This window comes from Hyperolius riggenbachi, chromosome 8 (genome assembly GCF_040937935.1).
Source record: "Hyperolius riggenbachi isolate aHypRig1 chromosome 8, aHypRig1.pri, whole genome shotgun sequence".
Taxonomy (NCBI): Eukaryota; Metazoa; Chordata; class Amphibia; order Anura; family Hyperoliidae; genus Hyperolius; species Hyperolius riggenbachi.
The window spans coordinates 69,836,966-69,864,017 of NC_090653.1; the positions used below are offsets into that span (position 1 = coordinate 69,836,966).

General features: G+C 44.1%; 1 protein-coding gene across 5 annotated transcripts in view; it reads right to left on the reverse strand.

Moving 5' to 3' along the window:
* Positions 1-3,778: 3,778 nt before the first annotated feature.
* LOC137528898 (distal membrane-arm assembly complex protein 2-like) overlaps positions 3,779-27,052 on the reverse strand; it is an 84,490-nt gene continuing 61,216 nt past the window's right edge. For 2 of the 5 annotated variants that reach the window (XM_068250646.1, XM_068250648.1), the window contains exon 7: positions 4,945-5,030. Coding sequence is in view for 3 of the 5 variants with exons in the window: in XM_068250643.1 (XP_068106744.1) it covers positions 3,834-5,030; positions 7,891-7,923 (1,230 nt within the window). In the remaining 2 variants the exon portion in view is untranslated. Of the gene's footprint in view, positions 5,031-7,890; positions 7,979-26,031; positions 26,136-27,052 lie in introns of those variants that run through there. The other 3 variants (XM_068250644.1, XM_068250643.1, XM_068250645.1) reach the window with 3 other exon arrangements.

A 27,052-nucleotide genomic window follows, 5' to 3' on the forward strand; every position in this document is an offset into this window, starting at 1 on the left:
AGTCGGAGTCGGGCAATTTTGGGTGCCTGGAGTCGGAGTCGGGAAAACATGCACCGACTCCGACTCCTAATGAATTTGTAACTGTAATTAAAATAGAAAATATGATAAAATGTTCTATTTCTCAGATAATAGTCATTAAAAATAATGTATATATACAGTAATAGCTGTGCTTAGTCCACAAAAATGAAATAAACCAATCAAAATTAGTTACTTGTGCTGCTTCAATAAAGCAGTCCCCGTATTTTTAAGATCAGATATACATATCTGATTGTGACTGTATATATGATGTGTACACAGGAATCTCTTATATATACTAAATAACATATATGCTGTAAGAATAAAGCCTGATGTGTAGCTGTGTCACTAATAGAGATGGTCAACGAGATGGAAATAATTCTGCATTGATGCTGATTTATGCAAATGTATGCACTCCCTTTGCTGATGAAATCAAATAATTTGATAGGTTATTAAAATTTGGTTTGGTGACTACAAATTAAAGGGTAACTGAGACGGATGAAAAGTAAAGTTTTATACATACCTGGGGCTTCCTCCAGCCCCCTTCACACTAATCAGTCCCTCGCTGTCCTCCACCACCCGGATCTTCTGCTATGAGTCCTGGTAATTCAGCCAGTCAGTGCTGTCCGACCGCATGCCGCTCCCACAGCCAGGAACATTCTGCACCTGCGCAATAGTGCTGCACAGGTGTAGTATGCTCCTGGCGGCGGAGTGTGTGCATGCGCACTACGCCCGACTGGCTCAAGTACCTGGACTCATAGCAGAAGATCCAGGTGGTGGAGGAGGACAACGAGGGACTGATTATCCTGAAGGCGGCTGGAGGAAGCCCCAGTTATGTATAAAACTTTAATTTCATCTGTCTCAGGTTTACTTTGTTACACAGTAGTACTATACTCTACATAAGCACTCCCCACAGAGCTGCAGGGAATCCACTGAGAATGCTGTGCACATTGAATACAGAGGTGTTGTCTGTTTACAATCTCCTCATTCCCCTGCAGAGTACCTGCACATCATTCTTACATGTACCCACACTTACATTGCCTAGGGCCTGATAGATGTTCTTTGTTCCGGTTTGTACCTTTTACAAGTACTCTTACCAAGGACTAGTTTTAGTCTAAAGGGAATAAATATAGTAGTCTACATATCCTTCTCACTTCAGTTGTTTTGTAAAATTCCTAAGCGTTGGCAGTTAAGAGACGAATTTCATGTTACATACTTTTAATCAACAAAATTGTAATATGCAAATTAGAGGAGTCGGACTCGAGGAGTCTGAGTCAGGCAGGGGTCACACTTGTCTTTCAGTTTCTACACTTTGCAGAAAACTGAAAGACAAGTATGACCCCTGACTTACAGCAGCTAATGTAATTTATAGAGAAAACTGACAAATTGCGCAAGATGTCAGTTTTTTTTCTGCATGCGAAATCTGCATTAAAGTGTGACCTTGCTTATTGATTAACATGAGTTCTCAGTTGAAGTCAGTTTTTCTGTGCAGAAAACCAGGGCTGTGGAGTCGGTCCAAAAATCCACCGACTCCGACTCCTCAGTTTAGGATTCCACCGACTCCGACTCCACGACTCCTCTAATTTGCATATTACAATTTAGTTGATTAAAAGTATGTAACATAAAATTCGTCTCTTAACTGCCAACGCTTAGGAATTTTACAAGACAACTGAAGTGAGAAGGATATGTAGACTACTATATTTATTCCCTTTAGACTAAAACTAGTCCTTGGTAAGAGTACTTGTAAAAGGTACAAACCGGAACAAAGACCATCTATCAAGTGTGGGTGCATGTAAGAATGATGTGCAGGTACTCTGCAGGGGAATGAGGAGATTGTAAACAGACAACACCTCTGTGTTCAATGTGCACAGCATTCTCAGTGGATTCCCTGCAGCTCTGTGGGGAGTGCATATGTAGAGTATAGTACTACTGTGTAACAAAGTAAACCTGAGACAGATGAAATTAAAGTTTTATACATACCTGGGGCTTCCTCCAGCCGCCTTCAGGATAATCAGTCCCTCGTTGTCCTCCTCCACCACCTGGATCTTCTGCTATGAGTCCAGGTACTTGAGTCAGTCAAGCGTAGTGCGCATGCACACACTCCGCCGACAGGAGCATACTACACCTGTGCAGCACTATTGCGCAGGTGCAGAATGTTCCTGGCTGTGGGAGCGGGGTGCGGCCGGACAGCGCTGACTGGCTGAATTACCAGGACTCATAGCAGAAGATCCGGGTAGTGGAGGACAGTGAGGGACTGATTAGCCTGAAGGGGGCTGGAGGAAGCCCCAGGTATGTATAAAACTTTACTTTTCATCCGTCTCAGTTACCCTTTAATTTGTAGTCACCAAACCAAATTTTAATAACATATCAAATTATTTTATTTCATCAGCAAAGGGAGTGCATACATTTGCATAAATCAGCATCAATGCAGAATTATTTCCATCTCGTTGACCATCTCTATTAGTGACATAGCTACACATCAGGCTTTATTCTTACAGCATAGATGTTATTTAGTATATATAAGAGATTCCTGTGTACACATCATATATACAGTCACAATCAGATATGTATATCTGACCTTAAAAATACGGGGACTGCTTTATTGAAGCAGCACAAGTAACTAATTTTGATTGGTTTATTTCATTTTTGTGGACTAAGCACAGCTATTACTGTATATATACATTATTTTTAATGACTATTATCTGAGAAATAGAACATTTTATCATATTTTCTATTTTAATTACAGTTACAAATTCATTAGGAGTCAGAGTCGGAGCATTTTTCCCCGACTCCGACTCCAGGCACCCAAAATTGCCCGACTCCACGACTCCGACTCCACGACTCCGACTCCACAGCCCTGCAGAAAACGCGTACCAAAGCCGGTGTGACCCCTGCCTTAGAGTCGGAGACGGTGGAATCCTAAACTGAGGAGTCGGAGTCGGTGGATTTTTGGACCGACTCCACAGCCCTGGAATATTCAACGCAAACAAAAGTCACATTATTTTCAGGCAAGCTTGCGTTGACATTTGTTAACACTAGTGACACATGGCAACTGTGCTTTGGGTCACAACGCACCATTTTGTCACATAGATGTAGGCTGCAAACAGAGAAAAAGTCTCATCTCTGAGACAAAAAAAAGTTACATTGCTTCGTGCGTCAGTTTCAATGCAATTTAACGCTACTTGGCGCATTCTGTGTGCAAGGACCCTTAGGCTTTATAGAAAATCTGAAGTCACAGGTTAAAAAAAAAAATCTAGTCGTACTCCTCCTCTGCCTCCATTTCTGACACAGAAAACCTAGGCAGATCATATGTTCTTTCAAGGGGTGGAGCTCAGACTACCTTAGCCAAAATATCAGCATGACAGTCACACAACTGATGTATTATAAAGTGAAATAAAGATGGCAGCATCCACATTCCTCTCTTAAAAAGTGTATCCACCTGTTAAAAGTGGCTGGATAGTGTAATGGTTAAGGGCTCTGCCTCTGATGTAGGAGTCCTGGGTTCAAATCCTGGCTCTTCCGACTCGGTAAGCCAGCACCTATTCAGTAAGGAGTTCATTGGGCAAGTCTCCCTAACACTGCTACTGCCTACTGAGTGCGCTCTAGTGGCTGCCTCGCAAGCGCTTTGAGTCCGACAGGAGAAAGGCGCTATACAAAAAAAGGAATTATTATTATTATTATTATTATTATTATAAATAAAAAAAAAATAAAACACAAAAGTAGAGCGCACTAACTTGATAATCAAAGAAACTGGAGTAGAGGCTTAGTTAAAGATAATTTATGTGCACTGTACAATAAATTACGGTAAACCCCCATTATTAACATTGTTGTGTCTCCTCTCTATGACTCCACATCTTCAGCATCTCTTGAGGGCTCTTCTGATGTACCAGAAGCAGATGCTTCTCAGAGCACCCATTCTTATCCTCCTTTGGCACATTGAATGTCTTAAACCCAGGATGTCCTACAGGATGCACCCCCAAGACCATAAAACACATGCCAGTATAGACATCGTCAATCGGGAAAGGTACCACAAACTGCGATACCAGGTATAGCCAGGGGGTTAGGCTACCCGAAAAAACATATCCTCCTCCTCCGGCATAGGGTGGATATACACCAGTGTAGAAAGAAGGAGGGATGTAATACTTACTGTGGGGATCTCGGTAGGGTTTGGCTGATTTCACAATATGTCCCATATACAGAGAGTCATGGCGGTGGCTATCCAACAGGGACAGAACATGCACAATCCTGGGTGTTCTGGCAAACACATCGTCATCCCCTTTGAGAATATATTTGGCTCCTGCACAATATTGTTTAGCCCACCCCAAAAAAAGCTGATCTTTGAGGGTCAAGTTAAAAAAGGTGTCCACAAAATCCCACTGAAGAAGGTCATGGTAACGACTATTCTCATGCGCCAGCAAAGGAGAGAGGTCAGGAGCTGGTATTGTGCCTAAAAGGAAAACTAGTCTTACGTTCCTTCCCCCATAATTCCTCTCTATCCCCCAGCTGTCCCTTACCGCCTGCCGCTGAGCAAAGTTCTGTGGAGACGACTTGATGGCCAGAAGAAGAAAAGTACTGTTGACTGAACATTTTTTTGGCTGATTGATGAGAATTCTGTTATTTCGGCATTGACTGTGCACAAGAAAACTCTGCAAGAGACCTGGATAAGAAGCGGTCCCTTTCACTGTTAGTGCACTTGTGAAATTACATGTCCATGCCATCGATCCTTTTAAGTTCAGCAGTTGTAGTTGTGCGGTATTCCAGAAGGCATCAGAGGTGGCTAGATTATCCCGTAGCTTCTGGGCCAGGTTGTGTAGGGCTGTCATGGATAGCTCCTCGTCATACCTCAGTGGCTCCAAGTGAGCCAAAGGACTTCGATGAGGACCATATATAATGGTGGGTTCATCAGAGAGTTGAGGAGAAGTGTAAGTCAAATCCATATAGATCTTTAGGGCAACCAGCACAAAGAGGGCGATGATAGAGACACTGAACTTCCGACATCTCACCATGGTTGGTGTCTGTGTGGAATGGAAACAACATCGTTATGTCATCGTACTGAAAACAAATTACTGGCTTACTCTGACAAAACTTATTCTAGAAAAGTGGAGGAAAGTTTTACGTGGAGATATTATTCATAGTAGCCCTTAAAAGTAAAACTTAAGTGAAAATAAAGTGATAAGAAAAACAATTGTATCTATCCTCCTACTCCTAAAAATGACTTTTAGATATCCCAGTTTTATGTTATGTAGATTTATTGCTTTGTCTTAGCTCAGTGAAAGGTTTGTCCCTTGTCTCAGAGTGCTAAAATAAATAAAATATTGAATTTTTTAAAATCTATTCACTGCTCTCAGAAGCCCAGTTCTCTGCTAGGAAAGTGTTTATGGCTGTAATTCCTTATCAGAGAGGGATGCTATAGTCCAACTGGAGAGAAACAGTTAGTTACATAGCTGAATAAAAGAAAAGCAACACAGCATATTCATTTGTGTGCTAAGCATTGTACATTCACATGGCTATCTCATCACATCACATTAAAGAGGAGGCGTTAAATGCAAGAATTTGTAAAGTCACATGGGTGAATGAGTTACAAGCAGTGACGCAATTGATAGAAATAGGCACTAGCAGAAGCCAATGCACATCAGTGTTAATTACAATCAAATGAATCCACACTTTGTCTATCTGTGACCATTAGACGGTCATCATTGGTTCTAGCAGTTAGTCACAGCAGCTAGTTGCCATGACTTGTGGTTAGTTGCTAGAGAGTCAGTCGCCATGTGACACAGCCCTAACTCCAAGCAAAAATGAAAGTTTGTCTGTAAAGAACTGGCAAAACTTTCATCAGACCAGACATTTTTTTTTTATTATTCAATGGCAGATTTCAAAAGATGTTTCTTAAGGTGGACACGCACACACGCACGCACGCACACACCCCAATAAAATGATCCGATTTTACGGCAATTCGATAAAAATGATAGGATTTCCCAAAAAATCAACAGCTTTATCTTGTATTTGATCTAGAAATACAATCGGATTTCCTATTTTTTTCTTTATAAGTTGAGGGAGCGGTGGATCTTTCTGATTAATTTTTATGAAAATTGACTGGTGTATGGCAGATATAAACCCAATCAGTTTTAAAAAAATTTTTATAATTGGTGGAAAATTGAACTCGTGTGTGGTACATTGGTCAGTTTTTCAACTCTTACAATCAGAAAATTTTAATCCTTGAATTGAAAAATGTAAAAAAAAATAAAAAATTGTACGGTGTGTCCTTAATACATTACAGCAGTATTCAATGGAATGTAACAGAAACAGAATTTAGGCCTGGAACCCACTACAAATCGCTATTGCTATTTGCAATCGCTAGCGGTTTTTAATGAGCGTTTTCTGGTGATTTTGGTAGCGATTTTAAAAAGTGTAAGCGTTTTGCTAGCGATTGTGTAACAATAAGAGTTTTTAATTGTGATTGGTCCTTTCAATTAATTTTCATTTTTTTACAGTGTGCAGTAATGTAAAAACGCCAGCAAAATCGCTCTGTGTAGGTTTTCACGAGCGATTATGCCAGCATTTATATACTTTACATTGCAGGAATGCTAAATGCTAACGCTCAAAAATGCTGCATGTTCTGCATTTGCGATTCTGGTATTCGCAATTGCTCCAGTGGAATTTGGCCCATCCATTCACATTAGCTGAGCGTTTAGGGAAACCGCTCACAAAATCGCTGTAGTGGGTTTGAGCCCTAAGGCCTCTTGCACACTACATGCGATTCTGATTTTTTTTATACAGTCAGATTTTTTGTTTTTATTCCAATTAAAAAACGTAGCAGTATGTAGTACTTTTTTTTTTTTTTATCGAAAAAAAAAAAAATCGGAATCACATGTGTGCAAGTAGCCTAATACAGCCAACAGGATGTCTTATTGTAGGCTTGCTTAAAGGTCCACTATCTCGAAAATCGGCAATTAGTTTGAATATTTATTCTCATAACACGAGCACCTTTGCATTTGATGATTGTTATAAATGCATATGGTATTTTTTTTCACTGTATTTCTTGCACATAATTTTGCATTTATTGAGCATCATTTTTAAGGTCACATAATTTTGCATTTATTGAGCATCATTTTTGCATATATTTATTTGCGTTATATTGCACAGTACTGAACTCAGGTTGAACCACCCCGAGGGCTCATTATTGAGCCTCTAGGGTTCAGTGAATTACAATCTGTGTAGTAAATTTATACGCATTCTGAATATTTTGCAGTAGCTTTTACTATTGGCAAAGGAATTTTATGGTTTGTGTTTTAAATGGTTTTAATAACTTTTGAACTATCATGAGTGTCAACCATATTGAATTATGGATCATGTTGTAATAAAGATCATTTATATATTTTTTTCAAATACCTGGAATGGTGCTTTTTGTAGGTTTTTTCTTTGTTATTTGTAGTAGTACCAGTTTGTAAGTATAAACAGTAAAACCACCTCAGCTATCAGCATTCATCTGATTCGGACAGGATTGCCTTTTCTGAGCAGCACCTAGATTCAGCCACATCCTTCCTCTGCTGGTCATCCACAACTCCTGTCCAGAGTAGATCAGCCAGCCCCTTAGTAACAGAGCCCCTGCCCATCCCATGGGAAGCTGCAGCAACAGATGTACCGGCAACACCTACCGCAGCTTGACAAATATAAACGCACTGAAAAATGTACATGCTTGGCAGTCCATAACTACTTCCAATTGGCAATTATGTTTAATGTGGCCCGCTGAGGCAGCTAATGCTATTCAGATGGGAAGCTGGGAGAATCAGCTGCTCTGTATGGCATGCAGCTAGCAGAAGTGTGACACACAGGCTGTTACTAGGCTCCATCTCCTCACTCACACACACAGCTTACCTTACAGGGACAATCTACAGCTAATTCCAGCATGGATTCAGTGGCTGCGATTCCTTCTTCACCACTCCCTGCCGCTCATCTCCTCCTGTTTACATGATTAGAGGAGCAGCAGCCGGTCTCCCTCCCCTCCTTCTCTCCTCCCTGTCTCTCAAGCAGCCTTATTATCTGGAATAACCCAAGAGTTTTAAATTATTCAATGCCTCTGGTTATAAAGTGATCTCTGCGAAGATGTGATGTCCGGGGAAGTGCACAGCGATTCTTCTGATGGCCACTGTGTGCCACAAAGCTTAAGTGTTAGGGGCTCATTCACACAAGAGGCTAGTCATTTTCTCCTCTAGAAATGGTTTATGGTTTTTTCCCCAATGCTGATCATCTCGGACTAATAGAAATTGCAGTGTGCCATGTCCACTGTCTTTCTTGCATTGCAAAATGGAATGATTGCATTTGGTTAAAGTCAACATTCAGTTTCACAATCACATGTAATCCAAAAAGTGGTTCGGAATCCGTTCAGTAGGAGCAAAGCCATAGACTATGCATTGAGCCATAATTGCTGCCTCACGTTTCCTCTTCCCGGGACCACCAGCTTTCATACTAATGCCCAGGTACAGGAAGAGAGAGAAAAATAAAGATGGTAACCCCCATAAGAGTTTGTAACCCCTCCCCACACTATCTAAACTGAAATAAAAATCTTGGAGCTGGCCAAAAAACAAAAAGCCCTAATTCCGACAGGCAAAATTCTGCTTTGTCCTGTGTACAGGGGCGTAACAATAGACCCTGCAAGGGATGCAGCTGCAGGGGGCCCCGTCCTGAGAGACTGACAACTAAGGGGAAGGAGAGAAAAAAAAAAGTTCTGCTCTCTGCACAATTGTTCGACTGCATCTGCTCAGCCACTGATAACAAATGATACAAAGGCTGGGAGCACACTCGTCTGTCGGTTTTCTGTATGTGTTTTCTGCTCACCACGTGTGTCTGTAAGTATGAAAACATGCACATTTTATCACAGAAGCTAATTCAATTGATAGAGAAAATGTGTGCAGTCTGTGTTTTAATCTGCATGGGGAACACACCTTCAAGTGTGCACTAGCTGATTGAATAACATTGGTTTTCAGTTCACCTGTGCAAAAAGCCTGGGGGCCCTTCCAAAGTTTCGCAGGGGGCCCAGTGATTTCTAGTTAAGCCCCTGCCTGTGTAGGTAATCAGCAGCAGAGCTCTTTTCCGATGGACTGTCAGAGCTTAAGGCCCTGGTCTTCTCAGCCATTCCTAAAGCATGGACTGTCAGTGCTGAAGGCCCTGATCTTCTCAGCCATTCCTGCAGCATGGACTGTCAGTGCTGAAGGCCATGATCTTCTCAGCCATTCCTGCAGCATGGACTGTCAGTGCTGAAGGCCATGATCTTCCCAGCCATTGCTGCAGCATGGACTGTCAGAGCTGAAGGCCCTTATCTTCTCAGCCATTCCTGCAGCACGGACTGCCAGAGCTGAAGGCCCTTATCCTCTCAGCCATTCCTGCAGCACGGACTGTCAGTGCTGAAGGCCCTTATCTTCTCAGCCATTCCTGCAGCATGGACTGTCAGTGCTGAAGGCCCTTATCTTCTCAGCCATTCCTGCAGCATGGACTGTCAGTGCTGAAGGCCCTTATCCTCTCAGCCATTCCTGCAGCACGGACTGTCAGTGCTGAAGGCCCTTATCTTCTCAGCCATTCCTGCAGCATGGACTGTCAGTGCTGAAGGCCCTTATCTTCTCAGCCATTCCTGCAGCATGGACTGTCAGTGCTGAAGGCCCTTATCTTCTCAGCCATTCCTGCAGCATGGACTGTCAGTGCTGAAGGCCCTTATCTTCTCAGCCATTCCTGCAGCATGGACTGTCAGTGCTGAAGGCCCTTATCTTCTCAGCCATTCCTGCAGCATGGACTGTCAGTGCTGAAGGCCCTTATCTTCTCAGCCATTCCTACAGCATGGACTGTCAGTGCTGAAGGCCCTTATCTTCTCAGCCATTCCTGCAGCATGGACTGTCAGTGCTGAAGGCCCTGATCTTCTCAGCCATTCCTGCAGCATGGACTGTCAGTGCTGAAGGCCCTGATCTTCCCAGCCATTCCTGCAGCATGGACTGTCAGTGCTGAAGGTCCTGATCTTCTCAGCCATTCCTGCAGCATGGACTGCCAGAGCTGAAGGCCCTGATCTTCTCAGCCATTCTTGCAGCATGGACTGCCAGAGCTGAAGGCCCTGATCTTCCCAGCCATTCCTGCAGCATGGACTGTCAGTGCTGAAGGTCCTGATCTTCTCAGCCATTCCTGCAGCATGGACTGCCAGAGCTGAAGGCCCTGATCTTCTCAGCCATTCTTGCAGCATGGACTGCCAGAGCTGAAGGCCCTGATCTTCTCAGCCATTCCTGCAGCATGGACTGCCAGAGCTGAAGGCCCTGATCTTCCCAGCCATTCCTGCAGCATGGACTGCCAGAGCTGAAAGGAAACCGAAACTTGCTTGACTCTACTGTGGATTCTGTCCCTTTAATACTTTTAGCCACAGCCCATCAACAAGCATGCAGATCAGGTGCTCTGACTGAAGTCAGACTGGATTAGCTGCATGCTTCTTTAAGGTGTGTGATTTAGCCACAGAGATTAACAGGACTGCCAGGCAACTGGTATTGTTTAAAAGGAAACATCTATGTCCCTCTCAGTTAAGGTTCCCTTGAAAACTCTGATGTTCTCAGCCATTCCTGCAGCATGAACTGCCAGTGCCGAAGGCCCTCATCTTCTCAGCCTTTCCTGCAGCATGGACTGTCAGTGCCGAAGGCCCTGATCTTCTCAGCCATTCCTGCAGCATGGACTGTCAGTGCCGAAGGCCCTGATCTTCTCAGCTTTTCCTGCAGCATGGACTGCCAGAGCTGAAAGCCCTTATCTTCTCAGCCATTCCTGCAGCATGAACTGCCAGAGCTGAAAGCCCTTATCTTCTCAGCCATTCCTGCAGCATGGACTGCCAGAGCTGAAGGCCCTGATCTTCTCAGCCATTCCTGCAGCATGGACTGTCAGAGCTGAAGGCCATGATCTTCTCAGCCATTCCTGCAGCATGGACTGCCAGAGCTGAAGGCCCTGATCTTCTCAGCCATTCCTGCAGCATGGACTGTCAGTGCTGAAAGCCCTGATATTCTCAGCCATTCCTGCAGCATGGACTGCCAGAGCTTAAGGCCCTGGTCTTCTCAGCCATTCCTGCAGCATGGACTGTCAGTGCTGAAGGTCCTGATCTTCTCAGCCATTCCTGCAGCATGGACTGCCAGAGCTGAAGGCCCTGATCTTCTCAGCCATTCTTGCAGCATGGACTGCCAGAGCTGAAGGCCCTGATCTTCTCAGCCATTCCTGCAGCATGGACTGCCAGAGCTGAAGGCCCTGATCTTCCCAGCCATTCCTGCAGCATGGACTGCCAGAGCTGAAAGGAAACCGAAACTTGCTTGACTCTACTGTGGATTCTGTCCCTTTAATACTTTTAGCCACAGCCCATCAACAAGCATGCAGATCAGGTGCTCTGACTGAAGTCAGACTGGATTAGCTGCATGCTTCTTTAAGGTGTGTGATTTAGCCACAGAGATTAACAGGACTGCCAGGCAACTGGTATTGTTTAAAAGGAAACATCTATGTCCCTCTCAGTTAAGGTTCCCTTGAAAACTCTGATGTTCTCAGCCATTCCTGCAGCATGAACTGCCAGTGCCGAAGGCCCTCATCTTCTCAGCCTTTCCTGCAGCATGGACTGTCAGTGCCGAAGGCCCTGATCTTCTCAGCCATTCCTGCAGCATGGACTGTCAGTGCCGAAGGCCCTGATCTTCTCAGCTTTTCCTGCAGCATGGACTGCCAGAGCTGAAAGCCCTTATCTTCTCAGCCATTCCTGCAGCATGAACTGCCAGAGCTGAAAGCCCTTATCTTCTCAGCCATTCCTGCAGCATGGACTGCCAGAGCTGAAGGCCCTGATCTTCTCAGCCATTCCTGCAGCATGGACTGTCAGAGCTGAAGGCCATGATCTTCTCAGCCATTCCTGCAGCATGGACTGCCAGAGCTGAAGGCCCTGATCTTCTCAGCCATTCCTGCAGCATGGACTGTCAGTGCTGAAAGCCCTGATATTCTCAGCCATTCCTGCAGCATGGACTGCCAGAGCTTAAGGCCCTGATCTTCTCAGCCATTCCTGCAGCATGGACTGTCAGTGCTGAAGGCCCTGATCTTCTCAGCCATTCCTGCAGCATGGACTGTCAGAGCTGAAGGCCATGATCTTCTCAGCCATTCCTGCAGCACGGACTGTCAGAGCTGAAGGCCATGATCTTCTCAGCCATTCCTGCAGCATGGACTGTCAGTGCTGAAAGCCCTGATCTTCTCAGCCATTCCTGCAGCATGGACTGTCAGTGCTGGAGGCCCTGATCTTCTCAGCATGCTGCATAGTCCTTGATCTTCTCAGCTTCCTGCAGCAGGGAATGTCAGTGTTGAAGGCCCCGATCTCAGCCAACCTGCAGCATGGGCTGCCAGAGCTGAAGGCCCCAATCTTTCCAGCCATTCCTGCAGCATGGACTGTCACAGCTTAAAGAGACTCTGTAACAAATTTTTCAGCCTTAGTTCTTCTATCCTATAAGTTCCTATGCCTGTTCTAATCTGCTCTGGCTTACTGCAGTCTTTCCTAACTGCACTGTCTCTGTAATAAATCAATGTATCTTTCCTCTGTCCTGTTTGTCGGGCTAAAGCTTGATTGTGTGGAATGTGCAGGGCTGCTTGTGATTGGTAGAAGCGATACACACCCTCTGCAGGCCCCCTGCATACTCTGAATGACTCATACACTATGCTTAGCTGAGCCTATTAGAAGCTGGTTAGTTTGTTTGTAAACACTGCCTAAAACTGTTAATTACAAGCCAGGATTGCAGCAGAGAGTGGCAGAAACAGCACAGAGGGGCACAGGAGAAAATAATGAATAGAATGGTATGCTTTTTATTGTAAGAATATTAGAGTACAGATTCTCTTTAAGGCCATGCTCTTCTCAGCTAACTCTGGGGTACCCTTGTAGGACAGAACTGCAGGATGATGCAGAATAAAGCTTTATTATTTCTACAGCAGCCACATCTTCTATGGCACTGTACAGAGTACAAAACAGACAATAGTGGGAACTAGGGATAGTCAAAATGTAAACTTTTGAAGGAGAACTAAGCAAATTCTGTAAGCAAATGTTTGCTCGGTTCTCTAAGGTCGCAGCCTACAGCAGTGACAGTTTATGGTGCAATAACCTGAGGTTTGTCAGGGGACTTTGACGAGGCAAAAAAAAACAAACAAAAAAACCTCAAAGTTCTTAGAAAGAACCCGAGACGGCAGAAAACAAAAACAACAATAAAACAAAACACAAAAACATACCTATGAAAAGGATCCTGACCATGCTCCACAACAGGTGGGGATTCAACTGACCAATTTTCAAGCTGCAAATATTTACATAAAGACCATCCCTGGTCCTTACCTCATCTCCGCTCTCCTTGGCCCATATTTTTGCCCTAACTTGCCAAGAAACCTTTTCTTGATCATAAAGCACTCATTACATCATTTATCATATATGAGAACTATGCATTTATATTTCGTGTTACATCCATCTAAAAAAATAATCATGAATCCGCCCCTTTCTCACACAAGAGCTAATAAAATGACTGGACATAGCTTGGTCATATCTCATCTTTACTTCAATAACCTCCTCTGTGAAGGTGCAAATCTATTTGTAGCTTGGCCACAATCACGTCTGTACTTTGTATTTTCTGTAGAAGAACTGGTACAGAAAAAGTAATCAAACATCGAAAGGTGCCCACTAATTATACAATTTTCATTGTACAATCTTACCACTTCTGCATAATATGAGGAACCACCTAAATTATTAATTCAAAGTATATTCACTCAGTTTATCCTTCTACTACATACTGTAGATTTGGTAATATTGTACAATACAATCACCCTTGGCACCACTTCACACTCTCATATCCAAGTGCTACACTCACCCACACTCTGATCCAGCCACAAGGTTTCTCTGCTCCCACACAGTCCTCTGCCACCATCCCCTTCTGGGATAGCGTGGACACCAATTCTACTCTCTCTCTCTCTCTCTCTCTAGAGAGTTCCTCTCATAGGTCACTGTATCACAGCCACTTCCTGGGTGTTTGTTCCTGATCTGCTCTTTGTTTCATTGTTCTCGTTTTAATCTGACTGTTATCACCTCTGATAAGAACTCAGTCTAGCACTGAGCACTCAGTCTAGCTTTGCTATGGAAAGATTATAGCTGAGTCTCTCTTCTCTGGTGTCTTTTCAAGCCCATGCCTGCCCCCTTGTGGCTCTGCTATAATGACTCAGCTATAATTATTCCCTGCAAAGCCAGACTGAATGCTCAGTTTGGGATTCTTATCACAGCTGATAACAGACACTTTTAGCAGTGAGGATGAAACAGAGAGCAGGGTAAGTGTTTTCTCTAATGTTCTTTCTGATATATATGGTAAAATACACAAGGGTGCTTTGTCTCTGGTTCCCTTTAAGCCGGTTTGAGAACCCACTCGGTTGCTGACCTCCCGCCATTATGAACACGTCTCATCGTTGAGTTCCCGATTATTTAAACCTCTATGCCTGGGAGCGCAACTGCGCCTGTTTGACTGTCCGCAAAGTCATCAAACTGCTCGGTTTCAATACGCTCCTGCCCCTTGTCGTCCAGTGATCCCGGTTCCCACTCAAGGGTCATTGGATACTAACCCCCAGGGAAGCCATCCATGACATTACAGTCTCTTCAGATACAGGTACTAAGCCCCTACAAACAATTGCTGTGTAAACCATGTTGCCATAGTAATGCTAATTAAGTATAGCTTTAGATGTTAAATTATCGCTGTGTCCCTTTTCTTCATATAGCTAGCATTTAATATGCCAATTATATGCCATTGCCTAGTTTGCCTATGCCTACAGATGCCCCGCACCGAACACAGTAATAATAAATCTAGTCTTTGTATAGGTAGTGTTTTTCTCCTGTCTAAATCAAAACACTTATGAGGCAGCCACTAGAGCGCACTCAGCAGGCAGTAGCAGTGTTAGGGAATCTCGCACAAGAACTCCTTACTGAAAAGGAAGAGCAGAGACTTGAACTCAGGTTTCCTATGTCAGAGGCAGAGCCCTTACCCAGTAGACTATCCAGCCACAAAGCACAGTAACATTACAGGAACAAACATTTTTGGAACAAACTTACATTTTGTGGTCAAGGTTCAAACAAAATTCCAACAAGAAGCATGAATCTCCCTCCCCTGTAACTACAGCAGAAGGCGAGTAGATCTAGACTTCACACTACTAGAGCTAGTACAATATAACAGAAGCCAGGAGATGATGCAGCTCACACATATCCACAACACAAGTGTGATATCCGATCTGGGTAAGTCAACAGGTTAAAATATTGTGCTGAAATCTAGCCACTTCCTTATGTTGTAGACCTTTGAGTGAACTAGGCCTTCCCCTATTCCTTCTGCCACACAGAGTTCTTCACACCCCAGCAGCAACTGGCCATTTCCTTTGTCAAAGGCATAAAGATACACTGCATTACTATACACTGTTCAGCTTTGTTGTTTGTCTTAAGGTGGCCACACACGATACAATAAAATGATCCGATTTTACGGCAATTCGATAAAACCGATCGCATCTCCCGAAAAAAAATCGAAGCTTTTTTTTTCATTCGACTGAAAAATCTGATCAGATTTCCCATTTTCTTCGATGTTTATCGATCCGGAATGCCAGATATTTTTCTTCAATCTTTCTAAAGATTGTATGGTGTGTGTTGGATTGTCAATTTATTAATATACACACCCTAGCAATTTTGTCAGAGTATCCAATCATTTTTATCATAATTGGGAACAAATTTAACATGTGTGTGTGGTACATTGGTCAGATTTTTGAAATGTTACAATCAGTCAGAAAAATGTATTGCAATTCTTAAATTGAACAGATATTTAAAAAAATTGTATAGTGTGTGGCCACCTTTAAACGTCTTCCTGATGCATTATGAAATATTTTCATTATGGATTTTATCCCTATTTTATGACACAGGCACATCACCCTCAGAATGCACAATGTAAGATACTGATAATTTTGTCAGAGTGTACAGATTCCTGTTTGCGAAGAAGAAAAAAAAGTTATTTTAACCACTTGAGGACCGCAGTGTTAAACCCCCTAAAGACCAGGCCATTATTTCTAGAAATAAGCCACTGCAGCTTTAAGGCATCGCTGCAGGGTCGCACATATCAGCACACAAGTGATCCCCGCCCTTTTCTCCCCACCAACAGAGCTTTCTGTTGGTGGGGTCTGATTGCCCCCAAGATTGTTTGTTTATTTACTGTAAATATTGGTTTCATTTTTTTAATAAATCTTCCTATTTTTTTTTAATTCCCCCCCCTCCCCCACCAGCCAAACCCCAGTGATCAACTGTCATTTCAGCCTATGACAGCCGATCACCCATGAGCCACTGGAGGGGACAGCCGTGTCACACGGCTGTCCCTAGTACAGCGCTGCCGTGGATCGCAGCGCTGTACAAGCTAATTAGACGGCGTCTAACAGTCTCCTAGCGGCAATCGCCGCTGGGAGGCTGCAGGCGGAGCGTACCAAGTGGAGATGTTGTTCAGGGAATGCAGTTGAAAACAAAAACAAAAACCCCTGAGAATCCCTCATGGGGAGATGGACTGGCCCAAAACCTGTCGGTTCTGCCTACTTCTTTCGCGATAGTGGTCCTTTAAAGCAGACCTGAACTCAGAATATCCTCTCTGCTCTAAAAGATAAGCAAAAGCATAACATAACTTAAAGAGAACCAGTGACGAAATATAGAAAAGATTTTATACATACCTGGGGCTTGCTCCAGCCCCATACGCACGCTGGCTGCAGCTACAAGAGCCGGCTCTCCGCTCTTCCATCAGTCGGAGCCATTCTAGTGTAGGAGAAGTGCGCTCTTTGTGCATCTCTGCAGCCGCCGCTGGAGAGATACGTAGAGGGCGCACTTCTCCTGCGTAGCCCGGCTCCGATGACGTCAGTGACGGGACACGGTTCTCGTAGTTGCAGGCAGCAGCGGACAGCGGCGTGGGAGCAATCCAGGCTTATGGGGCTGGAGGAAGCCCCAGGTATGTATAAAATCTTTTCTTTATTTCGTCTCTGGTTCCCTTTAAAGAAAAACGTTTGTTACAGCTGATACAAATCGATGAATAAACCTGCAGTGTGTCCAATTCCTGCTTTCATGGAATCAGACCTATTGTCAACATCCTGTGTTTACCAATTACCTCTCTGCCATGGCAGGCAGCTGACATTGCTGAGGGATCAAATTACAACTTGTGCTTAGTCACAGATGAGGGGGGAATTAAACAGGCTAATCTCTCTAAATAAATACAGGGTGCATTTCTATATGCTTTTCTTCTGTCCTGTGCAAGAGTTCAGGTCCACTTTAAAATGTTCCTATTGCTTCAGACGTGTTGTCTCCTTTCTCTCTAGTTGTAAATGGTCTCTCTGCACTCCTTATACATGTGCAGATTTTATCAACAAACCGTCCTAGAGACAGACCTGTGCTTTAAAAAGTAGTACTTTTTATCCTGAGACTTTGCTGTATGCTGAGGTCCCCATCCCTATGTACAGCATCAGGCAGTCCACAGCTGTCAGCAGCACAATCAATATTTCAGGAAATTTCTGCTGAAACGTGATCGATATTGAGTGATGCAAGGTGGTAAAATGAACAGTGTTGCCCAATCAAGTGTCTATTCAGGAAATATTGATCACAGCCATTGTTGGGCATACATTGCGTAGGTTAATACTGGGTGGGCCCTCCGCCATTCCGGCTTCCACTTGTTTCACATGGGGAGCAGAGTAACGCAACAGGGGAGCCCAAGTAAACAAGGTAAGTATCAACGAGGACCGAATAATACACATATTCTCATTAGTGGCGTGAGGGGAGGGGGGGGGGGGAAATCGGGGAGGAGGGAGTGCAGTAAAGCGGTGCGTGTACCATTTTTGAGGCGATTCCGCCACAATGGAAAGTATAGGAGAAACGCAAAACGCTCACAAATTCGCTTTATGTAGCGATTGCGTTTGCATTTTTAAGAATACATTGTATTTATTATTTTCTGGGTCAGAGAGTTCACTTCCTGACTTGCGTCAGGGAGTGATTGACAAAACCACACGGAAAAAAACGCTTAGAAAACCGCTAAGCACAAAAACGAATCACCCACCCAAATGCCAGGAATCGGGGAAAAAAAAGGGACGCCTCAAAAACAGCTCCACGCGGACGGACACGTGAACAGAACGCAATATGAGCAAGTCCTATAGGTCAGCGTGCTCGTCCAGCTGTGTACAGCAGCCGGAGCACTGGTGCTGAGCATGCATACTACGGAAGTGGTGCACAGACATACAGGGAGTGCAGGATGGGACAGAACATGCGACATTCCTCAGCTTCCATTCGGAACAGCCGGAGCTAGGAACAGGACAGCGCAACAGAGGGGAGCCCAAAATACAAAATTTGTATAATAAATTTGTAAAAGTTTACTGTAGGATTTTTGGGGTCAGTTAAAATGTACTAGAAGGTTGCTACTGTCTGTGTGCATATTAGGTTATCCTACATGAACCACTCAAACAACTGATTATTCCCTGGCTAATGGTGCCCATACACGGTACAATAAAAATGTTCAATTTTTCCGTTTATTCAACCAAAATCATCAAATGAAAGTTTGTTTTTTTTATCAAGAAAAAATAATTGATTATCCTGTTTTTTTTCAATAAAAATCTGATCGGAGATGTTGGAAAGTTCTTTATATTCGATCTAACAGAATAATCAAACAAAAAAAAAAAAATGAAAAAATTGTACCATGTATGGGCACCATAAGGCTACATAGAAGCATTTGAATTCCATCAGAAACCTGATCACAAAGCTACGCTGCTGATTTTGTTCTGCTCGATGCCATATGAACTATCCACTGATCAACTCACCACCAGTAGTCATTTAAGGCCAGTGCACACCGAGCGGTTTTTGGAGCGATCCGCCGGCCGCATCAGCCTATAAAAACGCTTGTCTAATGTATTGCAATGGGATGGTGCACACCGGCGGTTTGCGGTTTTTGCCAAGCCGCAAACGCGCCTCCTGCTGCGCGTTTGCGGATTTCGGAAGAGTTTCGTCTTCAATGTAAAGTATAGGAAAAACGCAAACCGCTCTGAAAAATGCTACTTCAGAGCGGTTTGCCAGGCATTTTTGTTACAGTAGCTGTTCAGTAACAGCTTTTACTGTAACAATATGTGTAATCTGCTACACAAAAACGCACCCAAAACCGCTAGGTATGTTTAGAAAACCTCTCTAAACATACCTAGAATCGCTCTGAAATCAGCTCCCAAAACCGCTAGCATATTGCGGATCTGCTAGCGGTTTTGGTGTGCACTGGGCCTTACTTCTGCTTCCAATCATGCTTTTTACCAATAAAGTGACCAAAATGAATCAGAAGTCTAGGAACGGACGGTGTGAACAGGAGCAGATTACAGGAAGACAATAATGACTCGTGCATTGTCTCTCTCTCTCTAGGCAGACTCTTTCCTCACATCCTCTCCTACTGAAACCCAGACCTGCTGCAACCTCAACTTCCTGTCTCCCTCCCCTGCACAGGTGCATAGTATAGATTACTTCCTAGCTACAAAACCACCAGTTGTCAAAACGAAGTTTCAGCCTCAAGATCTTCATTCTGCAGGCATCAATGCTCTATCTATCCATGCCCATTGATCGAGTGATTGATGAGATCCTTCAGGATCAACTAGATCCACTAGCTTCTCTGTTTCATACATTACAATCTGCAGGGCCGGCACTACAATTAGGGCAAAGGGGGCAATCACCCCCAGGCCCCAGTGTTTGTATGGCCCCCAAGTGTTTACCACTGCCCTTTAAAAGTAAAGCTGAGAGGAGAGCGATATACAGGGAGTGCAGAATTATTAGGCAAATGAGTATTTTGACCACATCATCCTCTTTATGCATGTTGTCTTACTCCAAGCTGTATAGGCTCGAAAGCCTACTACCAATTAAGCATATTAGGTGATGTGCATCTCTGTAATGAGAAGGGGTGTGGTCTTATGACATCAACACCCTATATCAGGTGTGCATAATTATTAGGCAACTTCCTTTCCTTTGGCAAAATGGGTCAAAAGGAGGACTTGACAGGCTCAGAAAAGTCAAAAAACAGTGAGATATCTTGCAGAGGGATGCAGCACTCTTAAAATTGCAAAGCTTCTGAAGCGTGATCATCGAACAATCAAGCGTTTCATTCAAAATAGTCAACAGGGTCGCAAGAAGAGTGTGGAAAAACCAAGGCGCAAAATAACTGCCCATGAACTGAGAAAAGTCAGGCGTGCAGCTGCCAAGATGCCACTTGCCACCAGTTTGGCCATATTTCAGAGCTGCAACATCACTGGAGTGCCCAAAAGCACAAGGTGTGCAATACTCAGAGACATGGCCAAGGTAAGAAAGGCTGAAAGACGACCACCACTAAACAAGACACACAAGCTGAAACGTCAAGACTGGGCCAATAAATATCTCAAGACTGATTTTCTAAGGTTTTATGGACTGATGAAATGAGAGTGAGTCTTGATGGGCCAGATGGATGGGCCCGTGGCTGGATTGGTAAAGGGCAGAGAGCTCCAGTCCGACTCAGACGCCAGCAAGGTGGAGGTGGAGTACTGGTTTGGACTGGTATCATCAAAGATGAGCTTGTGGGGCCTTTTCGGGTTGAGGATGGAGTCAAGCTCAACTCCCAGTCCTACTGGCAGTTTCTGGAAGACACCTTCTTCAAGCAGTAGTACAGGAAGAAGTCTGCATCCTTCAAGAAAAACATGATTTTCATGCAGGACAATGCTCTATCACATGCGTCCAAGTACTCCACAGCGTGGCTGGAAAGAAAGGGTATAAAAGAAGAAAAACTAATGACATGGCCTCCTTGTTCACCAGATCTGAACCCCATTGAGAACCTGTGGTCCATCATAAAATGTGAGTGTAACGATTGTGGAATTCTCTCCGTGATCAGCGCACAAGACGTGCGCTGACACCGCGGAAATCCTCCACAAGCTGATAATTTGCAGGAACCCAGCAAAAGGTGCAAAGCACCCGTAGAGGGAAATTCCTGTCGGCAGGTGGAGCGCAGAGGAATAGCTCCTCTGCCCTGCCACACACGCCAGACAGGAATTGCACGAAGGGCAGAAACGCAGGGCAAGATAGCCCTGAAAGGGAGAGATCAAAGTGACAGAGGGTATGTGTGTCCACCAAACTAGTAGTCACCCTGCGACGATGTACACACAACCAGGAAGACAAAGCGAGAAGGCAATCGCCGGAGATGGCGATTGCTAACAGCGACACAAGACCGAATAAGCACAGATGAGGAATGTATGTTTGCCCACCGCCGCCACCTGCGACGGTGGAAACACAACAGAAGAAATCAAGTGAGAACACAATCGCAAGAGAAGCGATTGCGGAAGAGAATGAGCACAGGGACAGATTGTATGTGTGTGCACCAAACTAGTCGCCAACCCGCGACAGTGCTCACACAACAGCAGATATGAAGTAGGAAACGCAATCGCGAGAGAGGCGATTGCCACAGGTGACACAAGGCTACAGCAAGGCAGAGCACGAGAGTAGCAAAGGCACAGCAAATCATACAATGAGGAGATATGGAAAATAACAAACGCTAGCTAAACGCGAACACCGCACTTATTTGCAACAGTGCACGCGTTTATGCGCGGACCCCGTGTGATAAGCACAACAGGGACAAGCACGCCTAACTAACCACCGACAGACAAACATAAAACAGAGGACGCGAGCGCTTGCTTAACGTTTACCTCACCGAGCCTCCAGCAAGCACTCGTAGCAGACAAGACAGATACACGGAAACAGGAATACGTAAGAGATACGATCCACTGCTCTTTCCGTTAGAGCGAGTGCGATCCAAGTAAGGCAACAACAGAACAGAAGGGCCTACCAGCAACAACCGCTGCTCTGGTTAGCACCCCACAGACAGACAGAACAGGCAATACAAATAATGCAATCCTAACTGCACTAGGGAAACCTGCCTAGTGCAGTCCCAGGAATTACTCTAGGCTAATCTTCAAACAAAGAGCAAGGCTGACACTCCAGGCGAGTGTTCCACAGGACTAACTAATGACCAGCAACTTACTGTGGGAAACATAGCTCTTTATAGAGCAAGCCCACAAGGGATGTGGCTAGGCAATCTGTATGACAGACATATGCAAATTCCTCAGCAGCAAGATGCACAACTGACAAAAGGTCTCTCTTCCAGAGACCCGCAGAATGCAGACCTGAACAGTGGTCAAAAGGCTGCCTGCCTGCACAGGCAGCCACGCGGATCCTCACAGTGAGATTTACAAGGAGGGAAAACAGTACACCTCTCTGAACAGTGTCTGGGAGGCTGTGGTTGCTGCTGCATGCAATGTTGATGGTGAACAGATCAAAACACTGACAGAATCCATGGATGGCAGGCTTTTGAGTGTCCTTGCAAAGAAAGGTGGCTATATTAGTCACTGATTTGTTTTGTTTTTGAATGTCAGTAATGTATATTTGTGAATGTTGAGATGTTATATTGGTTTCACTGGTAAAAAATTATTGAAATGGGTATACTGTATATTTTTTTTTTGTTAAGTTGCCTAATAATTATGCACAGTAATAGTTACCTGCACACACAGATATCCCCCTAAAATAGCTAAAACTAAAAACAAACTAAAAACTACTTTCAGAAATATTTAGCTTTGATATTAATGAGTTTTTTGGGGTTCATTGAGAACATGGTTGTTGTTCAATAATAAAATTATTCCTCAAAAATACCACTTGCCTAATAATTCTGCACTCCCTGTATAGGCTGCCATATTTGTTACCTTTTAAACAATACCAGTTGCCTGGCAGCCCTGCTGGTCTATTTGGCTGCAGTAGTGTCTGAAGTACACATGAAACAAGCATGCAACTAATTTTTGACAGATCTGATGATAATGTCAGAAACACCTGACCTGCTGCATGCTTGTTCAGGGTCTATAGCTGAAAGTAGTAGAGGCAGAGGATCAGCAGGACAGCCAGGCAACTGGTATTGCTTAAAAGGAAATAAATATGGCAGCCTCCATACAATTCTAACCTCGGGTTCACTTTAAAAATGGCCGGCTGCTATGTGCATTGATATGGTTTACAAAGTTATTTTTCTGATCTCTACTTTGAATGATATGCCAAGTAGTATGTGTTCATATCTATGCAGGTTTAAGATAGATGGAGCAGCACACCAGGACAGGCGAGTGAGCAGCCAGCCACACATGGTACAGGGGCCCCAGGAGCAGTCAGGGGGAGACCACACCTGGGAAACGGCGTAGAAGCCAGCTCAGGGGCTCCAGCAGCTGATCTTGCTGGGGGAGGGGCTCACAGGTTGCCTTTGCCCTTTGAAAACTCAGTTGGGGATTTTATCAGGGCTGATAAGAAGCAAGCTAAGCAGTGAAGAATGACACAGAGAGCAGGGTAGGTGTTTTCTCTAATGTTCCCACTGATTATATATGGTAAAATACATGAGGGTGCTTCATCTCTGGTTCACTTTAAGGCTAAGGCATCACACTGAAGTCTGACCCAGTCCGGACTCAGACAGGAACTGCCACTTGCATACCTGATGTTTAACTCTTTCAGGCAGAGAACGAAAAAAAGGAACACAGCATAGTTAAAGGATACCCGACTGCACCAGTTCTAATAACTACTGAGTTGTTGACTGTATTTGCTTAAAAAATGTTTAATAAATGCTGTTTAAAAAAAAAAAAAAAGATACCCGAAGTGACATGTGACATGATGAGATAGACATGTGTATGAACAGTGCCTAGCACACAAATAACTATGCTGTGTTCCTTTTTTTCCTTTCTCTGCTTGAAAGAGTTAAATATCAGGTATGTAAGTGGCTGACTCAGTCCCGACTCAGTCCCTACAGTGTGACATTCACTGATAAGAAATTCCAACTATAAAACACTTTCCTAGTAGCAAATGGCTTCTGAGAGCAAGAAAGAGTAAAAAGGGGAATTTCTTATCAGTGAGAGTCACTGTAGTCACTTCCTGTCTGAGTTAGCCACTTACATACCTGATATTTAACTCTTTCAGGCAAAGAAAGAAAAAAAAGGAACACAGCATAGTTATTTGTGTGCTAGGCACTGTACATACCCATGTCTATCTCATCATGTCACTTTGGGTATCCTTCAATTGTGTGCTAGGCACTGTACATACCCATGTCTATCATCATGTCACCTCGGGTATCTTTAAGGAGCTGTGTACATTGTATCCTGTTGGACTGAAGAAGGCATATGGACCAGTTTTCTAGTTTCATATGGTAGTGTTGGGGTGTGGAAATGTCAGTCTCTCAATCCCCAACTTGTTCTATTTTTTGTTTGTTTTTCTAATTCACTTTACTTACACAGTATTCTTTGTTTGGGGAGAGATTGGTTCACATGCACAGGCGGTGTACCTCTCAGGATGCTGTTCTAATATTTGCTGTTTGCAAGCACAGAATAATGTTACTGTTTTATAGCTGCGTTCATATTTCAGAAGAGAGTCTCTGCACAGATGTATTCAGTTTTCATTTGAAAGCCTTTCTTATTTTTGGTCACTAGGGGGCAAACTTTTGGAGCTTTGGGCTACACTAGTTTTCTATACTGTGTTCTCACTTCAGCTGAGAACTGACATTTGTCCATTCATTGAAAACCTCACGTGAACAGCTCCAATTTTATATATAGGAGCCGTTGACACTCGTCAGTCTGCGGTCAGCGGGCCACACTTCTGTGCAATCAGTGATAATACCGGGCAGGTGGATGCATTCCCATATACCCTATGGAGGTAGCACATCTTCAGTGCACGGCATAGTGGATTCTCGTAGCAGATTTAAAGAATTTTCTGTCACTTAGGGTGCGTACACACATCCAATCTAGTTTGGCCAATTTCACCCCTTCCATGTAAAATGAGAGCTTAGCTACACAATCTGTTTATAGAATTTAAAACCTTTTGGCCATCATACTATATGGAATTGGTAAGATTGTCCAATCAAGATTGGATGTGTGTATGCACTAGGCTTCAGAGACTTGATGCACTAAACAGCTGACTAGGAACTTGGCTGTAGAGATGGTCAATGATATGCAAATCATTCCCAATTGATGCCGGATTTTGCTAATTTTGTATGCAAATGTATGCAGCTTGAACCAAACGAATCCGACCTCAGCAGGATTGATGGGTGCATTTTAGAGCTGTATATATTTGCATAATGCTGCATCATCTCAGAATTATTTGCATCACACTGACTATTCCTACTCAGCTGAGATGCCCCATACAGCTGCCTCAGCCTATCTAGCATCTGTACAAAGCTCATCTATCTGGGACACAATTGCCTTTTTCACATGATTATATTTATTGGATCCTGCAGTGAATGTCTAGCGACTTCTGAACACAAAGGGCTTGATTCACAAAGCGGTGCAAAGTGTTTGCACGCCAGTGAAAAGCCCCTTATCACGCCTAAACTCACTTTAGGCGTGATAAGAAGAAACTCGCGCGAAGTTACCGCGCGTACGCGCGTATGTGCGCGCGCAGCACCCGACGCTTCGCGCGAAGCTCCCATTAAACCCTATGGGACTTTGCGCGCGCTCTCACGCGCGTACGCACGAACGCGCGTACGCGCGGTAACTTCGCGCGAAGAGCAGGAAAAAGCGGTGATAACTCAGTGGTGAAAAGGTCATCACGCCTAAAGTCTTTTAGGCGTGATAACTGGGTTATCACCGCTTTGTGAATCAAGCCCAAGGTCTGTATTAAAGAGATACTCTCGACCAAATGTAAAAGACGACATCATGTTCTTCAGTGTTCTCCAGGGTGTTTTGCCGGGTGGCATGAAAAAGTAGCCGGATGGCAAGAAAAAGTACCCGGGTGGCATGAATAAGTAGCTGGGAGGGGCTAGATGAGAGAATGCAGGGCCGGCGCTTCTCTGCTTACAGCAGAGGAGAAGGTGAGTTGATGACAGCCGGGTGCTAACCAAAACTAGCCGGGTGAAGCACCAGGCTAAAAGAGCCTGGGGAGAACACTGTACTTATACAGTACATTAGATAGAACGGTACCTTTGCTCTCATCTCTTGTATGCTGAAAAAATGAATATGGCCACACTTCCTGTTTTTGCATGACAACAGTAACTATGAATTTAGTCCTCCTGATGTCATAGGACGGCCAGCAGATTTACAAACTGCCACGAGCCATCGAACAGCTAAAGAGCCATGTAGCAGCTAACAGTTGCCACAAGGGATTATGGGAAGTGTAGTTGTGTGTCCATCCAGCCGTTAAAGGCATCAGCATCAACCCATCCCAGTAGCCTTTTTAGTATACTACAGCAGGGATAGAAGGATAATGCCATCAGGATATTAAAAACCAATTTAAAGCATAACTCTACTTGCACACATAAGCACAGTTGTTGGTTTGCCTTCCAAACTGTATCATCAACAAATCAGAAGGTTGCCATAACTACCAGAATATGGCATAATTATTGTTTACAACTGCCGCTATGGATTTAAGGACCACTCGGTCATAGTCTCCTACGCTCCTGGCTCTATAACCTGGAGATCTTTAAAAAAAAAAAAAAAATGGTACTTACGTATTATCCCATCTGGAAAGTTTTGCAGCTTTTTGTTAAAGTTCTGTTTGCCCCCTCCCCCAGGAAGATCTGATCATTTTTGGAAAGTTGAAAGTCCCGGCTTTCTGTTGCACTGGGTCCTGAGTTGGTATGATGCTCACTTCCCAAGTTATGGGGTTTTGAAGGAGGGGTGTCCCCTGAACTTGGCTGCAGAAAGTGCAATTACAGAAGTACGGGACAAACCCGACATGATGATAAACAGCACACCCGGTAGGTCATCTTCTTCCTTCGCAGCATAAATCGGTGTCTTCAAAACTTATGTCAAGTGCCCTGGGTCTCTCATTACAGATGGAGCAGCACAGCTATGCACCCTAGTCTCCTCTCCGTCTTACTGGCATGGGCAGGAGACTCAATTCCACTGTGCTCTCTGCAGCAAGGTGCAGGGGATACCCATCCCCCAATTATTCGTAAGTACCCAAAAAATTGTAAATGGTCCATACATTCTAACTAACACA